The following is a 16,375-nucleotide window of genomic DNA, read 5'->3' on the forward strand; positions in this document are numbered from 1 at the left end:
CTTTTTAATTTAATAAAAAGTATTAATTTTAATTTATTAATAACATTGCAAAATACACACCTAAAATCAATAACAATTTTAAATCAGTGCAAAAAAAGTGCTATAAATCATTAGCATTTTTTGAAATTATATATATATATATATATATATATATATATATATACACAAACCAAAATGTATTCAGACACCTTAAACATGTCATTAATACAGTTTATTCATTAGTTTTTAAAAAATGGTAATAAAATATGACAAGATCTGAGTTAAACTTGTGTCAGAAAAAAAAAAATCTTTATTTGAATGAAACTTGTCAGATAACATTTAATCAAAACATGGTCAGGTCAAAGTGTCTGAATAATTTTTGTTTCCAAAATTTATCAATTTTACTGGTAGTTCACTGTATGAATAATTTTTGGGTATAATATGTCACAGTTTACTTTATTTAGCTATCCTAACTTGCATAAATGAACTAAAATGTCCTGCACCCACTAGTAAAAAATTTGACTGTATGTTTATGTTTTGAAAACCCATCTTAAAGGAAACTTATTGGTTAAAATATATATATATATAATATTTTTATAATATATATATTTTAACCAATAAGTTTCCTTTAAGATGGATTTTCAAAACATTTTTTACCTGTTTGGACCATAGCTATATATCAAAAGAATGAGACGTGAATGGCAATAATAGCTTAAACTTTTTTTTTCTTTTCAATTTAAAACTTTTTTTTTGTTCTTATATGAATCATTTTCTTTTGCATTTCATGTCTATATTCAATTCAAAGACAGTCTTTGACTTGAGCGGTTATATTAAATCAAAAATAAACTAAAAGAGAGGCAACATGATTTATATTCAAACTATTATAGATTCCTGTTATAGAACCTGTAAAAAAAAATAAAAAATAGGCCTAATAAAAAATAAACACCATCAAACTAACTCTCAGAGGCAGGGTATTGAATTCAGGTTTATTTAAAGCATTAAGTTTACTGGGCTTGACATGGTTATCTCTTATGACTAAATTCATCCAGACAGAGCTACGCAAGAAAATGTCAGTATTTAAAACCAAACCCAACCCATGCGAGACATGAACCAAGGCCTGTGGATAAAGAAGAGACATTCAGATCCTTTGTGTTGATGTAGCAATCATTCAAATCAGAAAAATCACATTCACACTACTGCTATTATTACAACTACACATTCCTGGTGTCAAAGGAAGTGACCAAAACTCTGTAGCATTCAAACCGCTTTATATGAATGGTATGAAATTGATTTGCCAACGCAAAGCACCGTGACAGTATAAGAAACCGATATAAAGAAAAAGCACGAGAACTTGCGAACATCCACAGGTAAAAGCAAAGCAATTCTTGTGAAACACATTTAGTCATTTATAACAGGAACTTTTGCATACACAGTGAAATTAGGTGCAACAGAATAAAATCCGCAACATGCTTAAACTATAGGAGTGGGTTAGAAAACAAAACTAATGAAACGAGGTAGTTGATTGGAAGTTTCTAGTTTAGCGCTTCTAGTCTAGCTCAGCTACCACATCCAGCACAAAGCGACCGCAGAAGAGCAGCACCTTCGCAGGTTCCCGGCCACCAAGCCGGAGCTGCATGTTTGAGCGCAACACAGATTGTCAACGGCTGAGGCCTGTAAAGTTAGAAGATGGTGATTTAGTGGTTTGCTACAGAACGAACGACAGATGGCAGCATGGAGGTCAAGGCTAGCTGGATATTTACGACCATGGTGTGAGTGAACCTGCATAGTTTAACACCTTCCGTGCCCACGAGATATGAAGTGTTTCACTGTGAAAAAATAAAACAAAAAGGATGATACATGTACTATTAAAAACTAATTTATACAAAAAATTAAAAATAGAAGAACGGAAAATCTCTTATTTCATATGTGCTTGATAAAACCTAACAAAAGGAGAGAAGCAATGAAGAATATGAAAAGAAAACAGGTTTATGATCTCACCATGAGCGCAAAATTACAAGAGAAATGTGAGAAAATAAATAAGACTTGTCCAAATTTCATTTCTAATTCATCTACACTGTACAAAGATTTTGACATCATTCAGTTAAGCATGAGTGCCGTTCACCTCTCAAATGTTAGAATAACCTTCTGACAGCTTGGCAAAGTAACATCCAAGCCACCATTCATCCATCCAACACTTCTCTTTTGCTTTTTCCATTCGAAATTACAGAGAAAATCTCCTTAAAGGCTGGCTGTGCAGTTCTTAGATCACTAGATCATCGACCACCCCAAGTCGAGGATACATCTTTCTGATCCAAGTCGGACATTTATCCTAAATATTTTCTTCTTTGTGTAATTCTGCATAAAAGGCCCCATGCGATTTCACCGAAAGAACGGCACCAGAACACAACGAGACAGTTTCAGGTCAGAGTTTCAGCTCTGGCTTGAGCTGTCCGGGTACTGCGTTCCCGCTGAATGAATGACAGGGTGGGCGATCCTTCACGGGATGTTCCTTTGCACCCAGGACCTGGAGATGAATTAAGTGGAACATGGGCACCAAGTAAAGAATGGACAGCTCACTGAGCCATAGCATGCAGTCGGATGAGCCGGGAGGCTGTTCTATACGCTCTCTGAACGTGCGAGTCCCTCCCCGAGCCCACCCGCAAGAGTCAATCCTCTAGAAGGTCCCGGTCTAGCTCCATGTAAGGCTCATCTATGTAGCTGATAATGGCACAGGGAGAAGTCCTGTCCTCTCCGAGCAGTACTGAAACCGTCTCCTTCCAGTAACTGAAGGGAATACAGGAACTCTGAAAGGAAAGAGAACATTGATGGTTAAATATTAGCCTGATACAGTAAAATATAAACTGTATTAGGACTGCACAATATTGGAAAAAAAAAAAAACCTGAGACTGTGATATTTTGTTTTAATGTGATTTATATCGCCAAATGAACCAAATGTTTCATCAGATGACTAGAATAGCTTAATCATTCTAGAATAACTGGAGTGATTGTGTTGAGGAGTGCATCTGCATAGGAAAAAAAGAGCTGAAAAATTACGTTTTGCTCTGAAGACTTTTATCCATGAAATCCTTTAATGGCTGAATAATTTGGGAAAAATGTGAAAAATTTGGGTGCTCATACTTGTTTATTAAGTATAAAATGAAGAGGTAAAAAAAAAAAAAAAAAAAAAATCTCTTTCCTCTTTAGTTTTGTCTTCATCAGCCACATTCACACTGTTTTTGACCAATTCAATATAACTATAAAATAATCATGATTTTATTGTGATTTATTATTATACAAAACAAAATAAGATTAAATAAAATAAAAAAAATAAGAAATATATTGTAATACTATTGTACTGTAAAATAATTAAAATAGTCACTGTAAAATTATAATACTAATATTTGCATTTTAATTTCTGCATTTTGAAAAATGGTATGGGTCTTAATCAGGGTAGCACCATTTTTTTTTCTAGCAATGAAAACGAGGCTGTGAGGGATAGACTTACAGGGCATTCAATGGTTTTTACTGCTGCTTAACAACATACCAATTGTTCAGCTGACAAAACCTCTTTCCGAAAAAAAATTCAGCGGAGTTTCAAAAAACTCCTTGTCTGGCTATCACCAGACCAAGCTCAATTTAAAATTGAACATTGGTCTGGGGAGTCTGTATGTATTTTCTACTGCACAAGAGGCGTGATCAATGAGCATTATTCACGCAAATGGATAGTCCTTCAGCCAATCAGATCAACGATCCGGGTGACGTACTTTGCAGAGCGACGCGAAAACTCCAGACAGGTTTAGTTTGTAGCATTGATCAGCGGTCTGAAGAAGCAGCAATGGCATCGAGCGATTTTTGCAGGGTGTGCAAAAAAAACAAACATGAAAGTGAGTGGTATTTAGACCCACTTGAGCGATTTGTTTGCTAAACTAAAGAAGTCATTCAGCATCGTCGAGAGGTTAAAAGGAATTTGATCGACGGTCGTGCTTGCTGTCGCTTCTCTATCGTCATCGTGTTATACCCGTCAATAGCGAGCAAGGTGGATAAGCCAGTCTGTGATTGGTTCCCGCAAAAGTGTAACAGAAGCAGTAGAAACGAATTTACGGGATTCTGAGTTGCCAGGTGAAATCAAATTGCCAGCAGATCAGGCTGGGTTTACCCAGTCTAAAAAACTTCATAAAACAGTTTTAAAAATTGAAAATTGCCATTGTAAAGACTAATTCTATCCCTCACAGCTTTGTTGTCATCCACATTTGTGGTGAGGCAGGGCGGGGCTGTGAGCCGTGGGAGTGGAGCGAGGCCTGTAGAGACAATGCTGATGAGAGACAAATGTGTGGCACACCGGTCTCGAGTCACAGAGGAGCTCCGGAAGGATAAAAGGAGGAGTGATGACAGTGGAAGTCAAGAGAGGCCTGGGACATTTACATTGTTTGTTTCATTATGATTAATATGCTTGCTTTTAATTTATTTGAGATTAAAGTTTATGTTTACTGTTTCCCAGTTCGCGCCTCCCTCCTTCCCTGAACTTGAAGTTTGTTACAGCCTTAAATTCAATATAGCATCTAACCTGACTAATGTCTATTACCATCAAGATTTTATTTTGACAGGTAGCCAGAAAATGAATAAATGCGCTGCCGGTTTCAGAGTGAAGGCACTGTATGTTGATGTATACGCTGTGCAGCTCACAGCATCTCAGAAAATGATCCAAGCCGTTCTGAGACTGAAATACTATCATGAACAACACAGTGTAAGTGACATGCTTCATTCTGAAATCGGTAGCATAAATATATTAAAGCACAGCCTGTGCAATTTTGTAATTGCACTAAGCCATAACGTGATATCGTTTTTATTTCATCATATCGTGCAGCCCTTAACCGTATATAGCCTCACATTCTCCAGGCAGGTGCTGTCTTTATCCTTGTTGAGGTAGTGGTGCTGCCAAAAGCGCAGCAAGTTGTGGAAGTTGTTAAGGAGGCAGCCAGGATATTTCTCTGTGTATTCCTTCTCCCGCAGGGCGTTCAGGTAAAATGGGAGCTTTCCTCTCCTCCGGGCCAGCATCAGAATCACCAGGCTGGTGTTAAGACAACTCACATTCTCCTGGGAGAGAAGCCAGAAAAACACAGGATAAAAAAACAGGAATAATTATCATGGACTCAATTGAGACAAACAGGGCGAGGTGGTCTGCACTGTGGTCTTGCCTGTGTGAGGGTCTGCACATTGATGATGTTAACCAGCCTAAAAAGGAAGGACAGCCTGTTCTCCACTCGAGCCATGTAGGACAGCAGACAGCACTCAGAGAGCACTTCAACCACTGCAGAGGCACAAACACAAAGACTGAAATAGAGACTGCAATTTGTCAATAGCGATCAGAAATGAATGACTAATGCTCTGAACAGACTATCCATCAGATAAAGCAATTTACAATTTAAGTGATAATATTATCAAATCTCAAGTTACCTGGAAAAACATTTTCATCTTTCTTATCTATCAGATTTTTCTCAGGAATAAGGCAGGGGAAAATATCGAATACTTATATTCGCAGTGCCTGGCAGCTTAAAATTAAGCAACAACATAATATATTGTGATGATTTTAATGCACTTTTAATTTGACTTAAATTCCTAAATTAGACAAGTATGAAAATATAAAAATGTTTTAAATTCTGATTATCCTTCAGTTGTGTAAACTGTATTAAAAGGTGGCAAGTTTTTGAGTGAATCGGTTAAAAAAAATTCTCAGCGTGGGATTTGTAGTGTTTATAGTTTTAGTAAAAACATGGAGGTAATTATTGCTGTTGCTATGTACTGTTATTTTGGAATACATTATTAATACATTTAAAACAATATAGAAATCTTTCTTTGTATTAAGTGTGAATATTCGAGTACAAGCATACTTTTTGGAACCAACCAGATTTTTACTTCTTGCTTAATCTTTGTTGATCTACCTGGCATTTTCTGATGTTTACAAATACATAAAAATAAAGATCAATATATAAAAAATATATATATTATATAAAAAGTATATATACACTAATGCTGTTTTGGTGCTCAAAAAAAATTCTTATTATCAATGTTGAAAACTGTTGTGCGCCCTAATTTTTTGTGGAAACCATGATATACATATATGTTTTCAGGATTCTTTGATGAATAGAAAGTTCATAAGAACAGCATTTATTTGAAATAGAAATCTTTTGTAACATTATATATGTCTTTACTATCACTTCTGATCAATTTAAAGGTACAATATGTAAATTTTTTGCAGTAAAATATCCAAAAACCACTAGGCTAGTGTTATATATTTTGTCCAGCTGATTACAAACAATATCTCTAACGTTTTCAACTACTTGTAAATCATGAGAAAATCCCCATTCTAAACAGTGACACGGGGCAGTGCAGTCGCCTGTCAATGACGTCAGTTACCTTTGTTACCGCCTTTACTGACGTAGAAACCACATGACAACAGTGCCGTGGACAAATGCGGAAGTAGTGTCTAGCGTCCAGCAAACCACTAGCTCGCTTCAAGCAGTTCCTTATTTACTTCTTGCACGTTTTATGGTGGATTGTGTTAATTATTTATGGAACATAATTACTGTTTACCATCTGCCGCTGGTTCTGTCGACAAGGACAGCTCCCGTAAACTCATGACCGGAAAAGCGGAAGCGGCGCCGGCGACTGTATCATAATAAAAGTCCCGCTGCTCGTGAGGCGTGTGTTGATCAATCGCTCCAGATCCTCGTTCAGCTCCCGCAACACTCGGCCCTGCTCTGCTTCATACTACAGTAACGCTAATAATCGCATCCACGAACATGAGTTCTTCCAGACTCCAATCCCGCTCTAAAACTTGGCGTCATCTAATTTCCGCTCTAAAACTTGGCGTCATCAAACTACGCCTTTGTTTTGAATAGGCTTCTAGCGACCTCTAGCGGAAAAAAATATCACAAATTGTACCTTTAATGTGTCCTTCAATAAAATTATTGATTTCTTTCAAAAAAATCTTACAGACCACAAACTTTTGAACGGTAGTGTATACTTTTAGCAATATCGCTAACAATCCAAGAGTACAATAGCCAAATTTACCTTTCACATCTTCCGTCTGGCTCTCAAATCGATCAAGAGAGAGGACAATACAACGAACAAGCATGTTGGAGTCCACCAGAGAGCTGTTGATCTGGGTGAGGAACACCTGGAACTGAAGTCGCACAATGTTTAACCAAAGTCGAGCAGATGTTGTTTAACAACAGCTTTTATTTCTCCACATTTTGTTATTGCTGGTACCTTTTCATCTGTGTTGACGTATTTGTTGAATCTCTTGAAGGCATCGATGTTGAACTTCATAAGCTCCCCGAGCAGGTCAAAGTAGCTCTGCAGGACATCTCTGGACTTGCAGCCACTGTCGATGATGCAGAAGAGGATGTGCTACAATCAAAAGACAAGATTTAAGCAACTCAATCAATTCTAAGGGGAAAAACATTTTTGACCAATCAGACAGGCACAAGAATGTACTGTATAAACATCTGTACCTCCAGCAAGCCTCTCTTCAGCAAAAACATCTGGTCTGCATATGATGTGGCCCCTCGGAGGAAGCTCTCAACAGCTCTTGCCTGCCAGAACCTTTGGAGAGAAAATATGTCACCATGACTCATCTGGCATTTCAAAACACATTTAGCCAAATCGTTATGAACCCAGTGTCTCACCTGAAGGAAGAGTCTGGCGGTTCTCTTTTCATAACAGCGAGGAGCCTTGTGAGGAGCCCTTTTTTACCATCACACACTAAACTCCTGAAAGACACCACAGATAAGATAAATTATAATATTTGTCTGCTGTAAAGAAAAGTATATTAGCATATAGATTTGACATCTGAACAGTACCTGTCGGTGTTTACTAGTGCCTCCACCTCAGGGATGTTTGCCTTAAGGGAGATGGCACTCAACTCATTCAGCTCTTGAGCGTTCAGAAGCAAGTACTTATTTCTGAGAAATAAAGAATAAATGGATGAATGCATTCTTCTGTCAATCCACAGGTATGTGACATGCCAGTTTGAGCTCACAATCTTGTAACTTACTCATGGTGGTCACTAAAGCTCTGCAGAAGCCTCAAAAACTGGATTTTAAAAGAGATTTCCTGCACAGAAAAACAATAGCATAACATGATCAATGAGAATTTTGGGAAATGGATTAGAGCGAATGGGAAAAAATCTACAATGTATTCGTTCAAAGCTCACCGGACTGCAATCGCAGTTTTCATTCTGTCCATGAACCACGTGATTAGAGGTGGTGTATTTCCTCCAGATGAGCTTGTCGAAAAGGTTATTGAGTCCAGGAATCAAACGAAACTCCGCCAACATTTTATGCACCTAACAGATTATGATTAACAAGGATGGGAAGAACAACATTAGCATTTAATTAGTTCTTTTGTAGATCCATAACAGACATGAGCGGCTCTTGCCTGGTTCCGCTGTCGGCCCATGAGCAGGACGCACAAAACGTACAGCACTTCCACCTTATACATGATCTCATGAACAATCTTCATGGACTGTGGCAAACGATGCCTCAAAGGGATGGTGGCCAATGTACTCTCATCAGATGATTCTGTGAGAAAAAATGAATTAATTAATAATTTTATATATTATTAGTAGGGCTGTTAAGTGATTCAAATTTTTAATCTAATAAATTACACGATTGCAAATTAAATCGCACAAATTTGGCCTCAATTAAATTTGGCTGAGAAACACCAAATGATTATTTAAAGTCATTATTTTGTTAAATGAGAAAAGCATCAAATAGACATCACAAAAAGTAGCTTTAGAAAGAAATATTAAAGATTCAACAGAGAATTTATTACACAAACTTTTAGGCTACAACAGCCATGAGGCCATTTTTGGATAAACTATATTAAATGAAATAATACTATAAATAAGAAATTAAGACTGCCAGTAGGTGGTGGTAAATAAGACAATGGCTGCATTTGGAATCACATACTCTTGAGTAGTTACATATTTTGGATAAGTAATTACTTCACAACCACTAAAAAAGTATGTTCTATATAGTATGAATGTGTATAGCATGAATGTAATCTAGACATACTACATTCGCCATGTTGCCCTTATCACGTGACCACCAGCATCAGTTACGTCGCTTCACTGCCATTCACAAATCCTTTCCCTTGGCTTCATGGGATAGTAAAGTGTCCACCATATGTACACTTCAGAATCTTGCCGGTAGTAGTAGGTCATAGGAGTACTTTTTACCTACTCTTCTGTGAATACTGTGAATTCGGACATACTACTTTTGTCACATACTGATTTTTGCCTACTACATAGTAGAGAAGTATGCGATTTCAGATGGAGCCAATGTCTAAATGTCATTGATTTATTAATTAGATTTGTTCAAATGGCTGATTCATCCAGGAATTAAGTCTTTATGAATGGGCCACTGAATCACTGGTTCACCCAATTGACTCGTTCAAAGTTAGTTCAGAGACACACAATCGCTCTGCTGTGGCTTTAAATGTAATATGATGCATGTACTGCATCATGTTTATCATTATAAACTGTATGGATGGCCTATGTAGGTCTGTTGCAGGGTGGGTGCGTTAAAAGCATACATTTTAAAGCCTTTTTTTCATAACCAATTAAAATAAAGTGTTAAATCGACAGTTCTATCATGGTTTCCATAAAAATATTAAGCACACAAATGTTTAACATTTCTTAAACACCAAATCAGCATGTTAGAATGATTTCTAAATGATCATTTGACACTGAATGTTATGAATATTTCAAGAAATTAACACGCTATATGCTGCATAATCATAACCAGTTAATAAGTTTCTTAAAGAACGTTTCATTTCTTATAACATTTTTATTTTTATTGTTGATAGTACACACTTGGCTTTGTGTCACATTCATTTCCAGAGCAATGCAACAATTCTACCTGTGCTGCTGTGCTCCGCTTCATCAGTTGCTATCTGCATGAGCGCATCCAGTACTAGCGTGTTGTCGAGCCAAGTGTACCACTCCTCCAGTTCCTGCAGAAAGTTTGATGTTCCAGTTGCCTCGGACACCTTCCGTGTGGCCAATTTACAGAGACGCTCAATGAAGCCAGGGATGTTCAGGAGCGTGACTGGAAAATATTACATCATGGTTTTATTATTCGTGCCCTGTTAACCCTCACCCCATAAATCTATCCCTGCCAGAAATACTCTATATATCCACTGAAAAGTACTGAATGGAAAGAGCTGTCATTTTAACATAACTACTTTCCCTTTAGCAATGACCTTATTCTCCATCACCACTTTACTGCTCTTTGTGGCATTAGCTCTAAGTAAAGTAAAGCTAGTAGTCCACCTACCCTGGTTGACCTCGGCACGTGAGGGGCTGGTATTGCGTTTCTGCTGTGCGTTTTTAGCCAGGAGTGTGTGTTTGTCATCGTTCCCCACATCAGGCTCAGATATGGTGACGGAGAGGATACGACAGAAGTTGGCGAGCTGCTGCTGATCAAAGCTCTGAACCAGTCCTGACAGGTTCGGGATCCACTCCAACTGAATCATTTCCTGTTATGAACCATTATGAAACAACATCACATATTAGTGGTGACATATTCCACATGGCATGCTTATCACTATTATTTGTTAGGCGTTTGACAAATATTTTGAATACTCTCAATGCATTTTATGCAGACCTTTTTAACTCCAAGAATATCCTCAATCAATGTAGCTGTTTGCAAAAAGGTCTTCTTATTTGTCATCAACGTGAAGAGAAATAAGACAAAATCATCCCTCGATGCCAGGTTTTTTGTGACCCCTTCCGTCTGTAGGAAAACAAGTGCACTTATTGAACTCATCACATGGATATTGGTCACCCTTGTGTTTTCTATATAATAAACGAAGCCTGAATACTTACACATATGCAGCAGTTGTACAGCACACTAAGGCAGTCTTTAACCAAGTCATCATTCACTATAAGCAGTTTAAAAATTGAATTATTATTATTATTATTATTATTTTTTTTTTTTTAAAGATTTTCACATTTCTTGATGACAGATATAATATAACAATGGTTACTAGAATAAGTGCAGTTAAAAAAATAATTATTATTGTTGTTCTTACTTTATATAAATACATTTATATATTTAGCAATAAATAATAATCATATAATTATTTACAAATAATCTCCATAAAATATTCTACTAGTCAACTTACTTTTGGGCTTTTGTAGCGTTGTCAGAGTGGGTCTCATCAGAAGTTCCACCAGGAGCTAAAAAGACAAAACAAACAGTCATCATTCTGAATTGATCTAGGTCTGCAACTAAAACCCATTTGATAAATAAATGGATCCGTCAATTATTTATTCAATTAATCGAATATATGAAAGTTCATTTTATTTACTGTATTTTATTGAAAACACATTTTCCCCCACATCCCTCCCAATGTTTAAGCCCAGATGGATTTTCTGTGCTGGTTAGGGTGAAATATGTGCTGAATATTGTCAAATAGACACTACAATCTTATTGACAGATAAAGCACAAATTATTCAAATATAACATTTATTTTTAAATCAACAAACATGTAAAAAAGGCGAGCAAAAACTGTGAGCAACAGCTGTTCCAATTCTTTTGAGCTTTCTGCTGTATATATATTTGATTTTACAATATATTATAATTTATTATAAAATATATTTACAAGGTTACAACACAGGTTCCAGAGAGCTTACATTTTCAAAACAGACATTTTAACAGTGTTGAGAACTGGGAAAAAAAATTATCTTCTGTAAAGTGACAGCAGTGACAAAGCTTCTCTGTGCTGCAACACACAGACCTGGCTAATCAATAACTTCACCGTCATCCATTTTCATTAGCACTTTATATTGATCAAAGTTAGGGTGCCAATTCCTTATTATTCAGGCATGAGAGTGTCAGAACTCACATCTACACCTCCAAACAGGTCAAAGGTGTACGTGTTGGGAAAGGTGGACTCTTGCGCCGTCTTCCTGTCCTCCGTCACAAAAGACATGGCCTCCATAGATAGCAATGATGACAGTTCCTGTATCAGAACACCACAATGAGACAAATTCAGCCTAGAGAGATACTCAGAGTGAAGTCTGCTCTAAAATAAGGCTATCAAGTAGCTAAAAAAATATTTATAAGACAGTAAAAATTATCCCCGACTATAAAGAGAGAGTAGAATAAGAGATCTCACCTTCAGGACAATATGTGAGCGGGTGAAGTCACTGTTTAGGTGGCTGCTCTCGTACAGCTCTTGAAGTAAGACTGGAATCCCGTGCCATTTCGCCCTCTTATCTCTCTCTTGAAGAAGAACTTCTGGGAGCTGAAAACAAAGAATAAACAGTAACTAGATTTGCATTTCCTTAAGGAAATACCAGTTCTTGCAATTTGGCAAAAGGAGTGTCAAGGCCCGTTCAAACCAAACAAGATAGCTATAACATATGTATTTTAAAAAATGTTATACATTTAAAAGAAGTGCACTTTCACAACAAATTTTCCCAGTTGATGAATGATAAAAACATTGAGAGCCAATCAGAATCTGATTCAAGCTTGAGTGTTTAAAGCAGCAGATGACAAAACTGCAGCGCATGCTTATAATAAACAGAAAGATATCGACCGCTGCTGTGGACGCTAATAGATAAGCAAAGATGCTTTAAGTTGATCGAAAGACAATAAAGATATCTATAAAGTTACAAAAGATTTCTAATTCAAATAGATGCTGCTCTTTTGAACTTTCTATAGATCAAAGAATCCTGAAAGATATATAACATTTATATTTTATTTTCAATACAATAACATATAACACAATTATTGTGCTTGAATACTAAAGTCGGTTATTAATAGCATCAATTTTCCAAATATGCTGCCTTGTAAAGCGCTGTAATTAAAGCCCATTGAATGTTTGACAACTAATGGTAATAGTGAAATGAATTTACATGTGCATTACTCTGAAGGCTGCAAAGTACTCTTTACACACACAATGCTTTCAAACAAATGCAAATGACTTGTAAATACAGGTTTTATTCTTTGCATTTATGCACTTTGCAGTTAGTTAATATGACATCAAAGTACTCTACATCCTGAAACAAAAGTGACATATTCCTTTAGTTAAAGGTGCTAAAGAGGATGTTTTGTTTTATACATTTTTGCAATATTCCTTGAAACTGTCTTTACTAACTGATAAAAGACTATTAGGTGCACTGAAAGGAATAATATTAATATACATCATCTGTGCACGAGGTAGGGCCTTAAAAACATCAGCCAATCGCGTAAACGATTGGCCCTCTGGCTTGTCAATCACTGCCATGACGTTCCTTGTGAGAGACGAGCACGGCTGCGCACTCCAGTAACTTTCCACACTCTACAGGCGCCGCATGCGATGTTTTTGTCAGGAGATAGGAATAACAACTGCAGAGTATGACCTGCGGTGAGTCCGACAAAATGAATCCACTAACACGACACAGCAAGCGAATGCCGGTGGTAAACACTCATGTTCCAATACTCGTCCACAAGTTTTGGGAGGCGTTCCCTCGAAATGAGCTGTGAAGGAGGGGGGTTGTTCTTACGCATGCGCTCATTTCAAAGACTCACTAACAGTCTTTGGTTTCTCAGTCGACGAAAAGATCCTCTTTAGCACCTTTAAGAATCTGATTTAATGTTCATTCTATCAGCAGTTGTTATAGGTTGCCAATTCCCATCTGGTATAATTTTTGTATGATATTAATACTTATAAAGTGTCTTTCAAGGTCGCGTTGACACAATGAACTCCATGCATTGTACCATACACCACCACCTGTAATAAGTAGGTCTTCTTCCTTTTAATTTCTTCAAAATACAATCAAATACTCAGGAACTAGTAATAGGTGCCAAAAAAAAAGGCATAATAATAAACTTAAGTTACAACAGAATAATCACCAACCTGTCATGGTAGAAACATTGAACAACAAATTATTTGCATAGGTCTTTAGTGTCAGTTAGTATCAAGTGTATGAAGTGAAAGCGAAACCTGAGGGGTTTAAATTGAGTGAAATTCTCAGGCTCAGATCATGTCCAACTCAACAGGACATCTTACATAATTCAAGCTCTTTAAACTCCAGGCCTGAGCCAGCAAAATATCACTGCCTGATCCAATAACCCACACAAAATGAGTGCAATTTGCTGTTTAGGCTGGTGATGAAACAAAATGGACAAGGAAATCTATACGAATACGATATGGCAGAATTGGAGACTAGATAAAATGACATTTGACATCTGTGGCTGTCAAACTCTAGCATGCTGACTACCCTGACAACATTAAAGGGCTACATAACGTTCAAAGGTGCCTATATTGATCCCAAATGCTGTCTAGGTAGGTCTTTAGGTTGTGAGACTCAACCCGTGTTTACTTGAAGCAGCTGATCGGTTATAAACATTACATGATTAACGTTACAGATTGATCTGTGTGTGATTATAAGTGATATTACTCATTTATAATAAGACGACTCCATGCGTGGGAGTCTTTAATTGGATTGTATTTGGACTTCATTTAAAGCCTCGTTTAACCCAAATTATTATCAGACCGTCAAAGCCAAGAACGTAATTAGTTAACGGCTACTTGTCATTCTCCGTTTACGTGGTTTATTTTTAAACCACACTGTCCATTTGCCTTCACAAGTTTTAAGAGATTATTTAAACAACCTTTGGATCAAACTTAAGAGTCACACCCGTCCTATTTATTTTGTTGCTTAACTTAAAGCAGGTTGATCGACGGTTCAGCTCATAACCGCGGATCCCTGACAGCGGCTTTCTCTGTCAGCAGCACAAATTCTCCCGTTTACCTGCGTCCCTCTGCTGAAGCCTCGTCCCGCAATCTGACTCTGCCGTATTCTGGTGATAATATTCCTGTTTCGAGTCCGTTTCTTTCCTCCCATCCAAGGGGACTCGGGCCCCAGTAGCGTCGCCATTACTTCGTCTTCCTGAACTGCTCCAAACAGGAAGTTAAAATCGCTCAGCCTTCGACGCTCACTTGTGTGAGTTGAGCGCCCTCGTGTGGACGATGTTTTAACCGACCAGTATAGAGGGCGGCGACGCACGTCAATAAAAACACAACCGTAAAATGTAACTTAAAAATATATATTTAATAATATGTATATTTTTATATTTAAACAAATTAACTTTTTTTAAAGCTATTTTGTATTATTATTAAAAAAATACGTCGGTTGCATATTGCTAAAAGTCAAACAGGAAATGTTACAGGCAATGTGTGTATTTTCTAGGCCTATCTGAGAGGCGAGACCCATGTCAGGAATGCAGTAACAGTGTTTACTCATTTAGACCGGCTTCCAGAGAATAAATATGTACTTGTTTGGTTCTTAATTTATTTGCTCATACAACCAAATTAACCAAGAGCCATATTTTGTAGAAAGAGAACTGTCTGTTTGAACTTTATTCTTTTGATAGCTGTATGAGACATGTAAAGACAACTATGTCTAAGCTCATGAAGGTCAATGTAATTCTTTATAGGATTTATAGCATGTGCATGTGGCAGGGGTTGTTTATTATATTTAGAGGTATGTGACCATGCCAAAGGAATAGTCTCCAGGAGAGTTTGACAGCAGTACAGATGAGAAGAGTCCTTCTGGAAGTTTTGACTCGCCTGTGACACTTGCCAAAGTTATATGCAAATATAGAACAAACAAAGCGTGTCAGAGATAACGTCTCATTTGCGTAAAGAATGGAATAACATGTTCGAATGCTGCTAGAATGATCCGTACCGTTAACCTGTTAACCGTACTGTTAAAGGTGCCATAGAAAGTTCTTTCACAAGATGTAATATAAGTCTAAGGTGTCCCCTGAATGTGTCTGTGAAGTTTCAGCTCAAAATACCCCATAGATTTTTTAATTAATTTTTTTAAATTTTGGGGCATCATTAACTATGCACCGATTTAGGCTGCAGCCCCTTTAAATCTCACGCAAAAAGACAATTTACAAATATCACTAAAAATATCATGTTCTCATGGATCATGTCAGTTATTATTGCTCCATCTGCCATTTTTCACTGTTGTCCTTGCTTGCTTACCTAGTCTGATGATTCAGCTGTGCACATCCAGACATTAATATTGGCTTGTCTAATGCCTTGAACATGAGCTGGCATATGCAAATATTGGGGGCGTACATATTAATGATCCCGACTGTTACGCCTGTTCTTCGGAGGTCTTAAACAAATGAGATTTACATAAGGAGGAGGAAACAATGGAGTTTGAGACTCACTGTATGTCATTTCCATGTACTGAACTCTTGTTATTCAACGATGCCAAGGTAAATTCAATTTTTGATTCTAGGGCACCTTTAAACAGAATTAGTAGAAATAACGTCAAGTGATTTTCCATGAGACTATAAGTACTAGTGTTTCTGTATGCTAAGTT

At 37.1% G+C, this 16,375-nt stretch overlaps 1 protein-coding gene across 1 annotated transcript; it reads right to left on the reverse strand.

Annotated features, from left to right (window-relative positions):
• Positions 1 to 683: 683 nt before the first annotated feature.
• On the reverse strand, positions 684 to 14,946 carry trpc4apa (transient receptor potential cation channel, subfamily C, member 4 associated protein a). The gene is made up of 19 exons (XM_067388125.1): positions 14,789 to 14,946; positions 12,166 to 12,294; positions 11,893 to 12,009; positions 11,170 to 11,224; positions 10,871 to 10,926; positions 10,650 to 10,778; positions 10,320 to 10,521; positions 9,903 to 10,091; positions 8,419 to 8,561; positions 8,195 to 8,326; positions 8,036 to 8,094; positions 7,842 to 7,943; positions 7,668 to 7,751; positions 7,494 to 7,584; positions 7,249 to 7,389; positions 7,051 to 7,162; positions 5,175 to 5,287; positions 4,867 to 5,073; positions 684 to 2,783 (listed from the first exon to the last, which is right to left on the reverse strand). The coding sequence occupies exons 1-19, from the start codon at positions 14,912 to 14,914 to the stop codon at positions 2,646 to 2,648; spliced, it is 2,325 nt and encodes a 774-aa protein (XP_067244226.1). The 5' UTR covers positions 14,915 to 14,946; the 3' UTR covers positions 684 to 2,645.
• Between the last annotated feature and the right edge of the window lie 1,429 nt (positions 14,947 to 16,375).

The sequence above is a fragment of the Chanodichthys erythropterus genome, chromosome 6 (genome assembly GCF_024489055.1).
Source record: "Chanodichthys erythropterus isolate Z2021 chromosome 6, ASM2448905v1, whole genome shotgun sequence".
In the NCBI taxonomy this organism is placed as follows: domain Eukaryota; kingdom Metazoa; phylum Chordata; class Actinopteri; order Cypriniformes; family Xenocyprididae; genus Chanodichthys; species Chanodichthys erythropterus.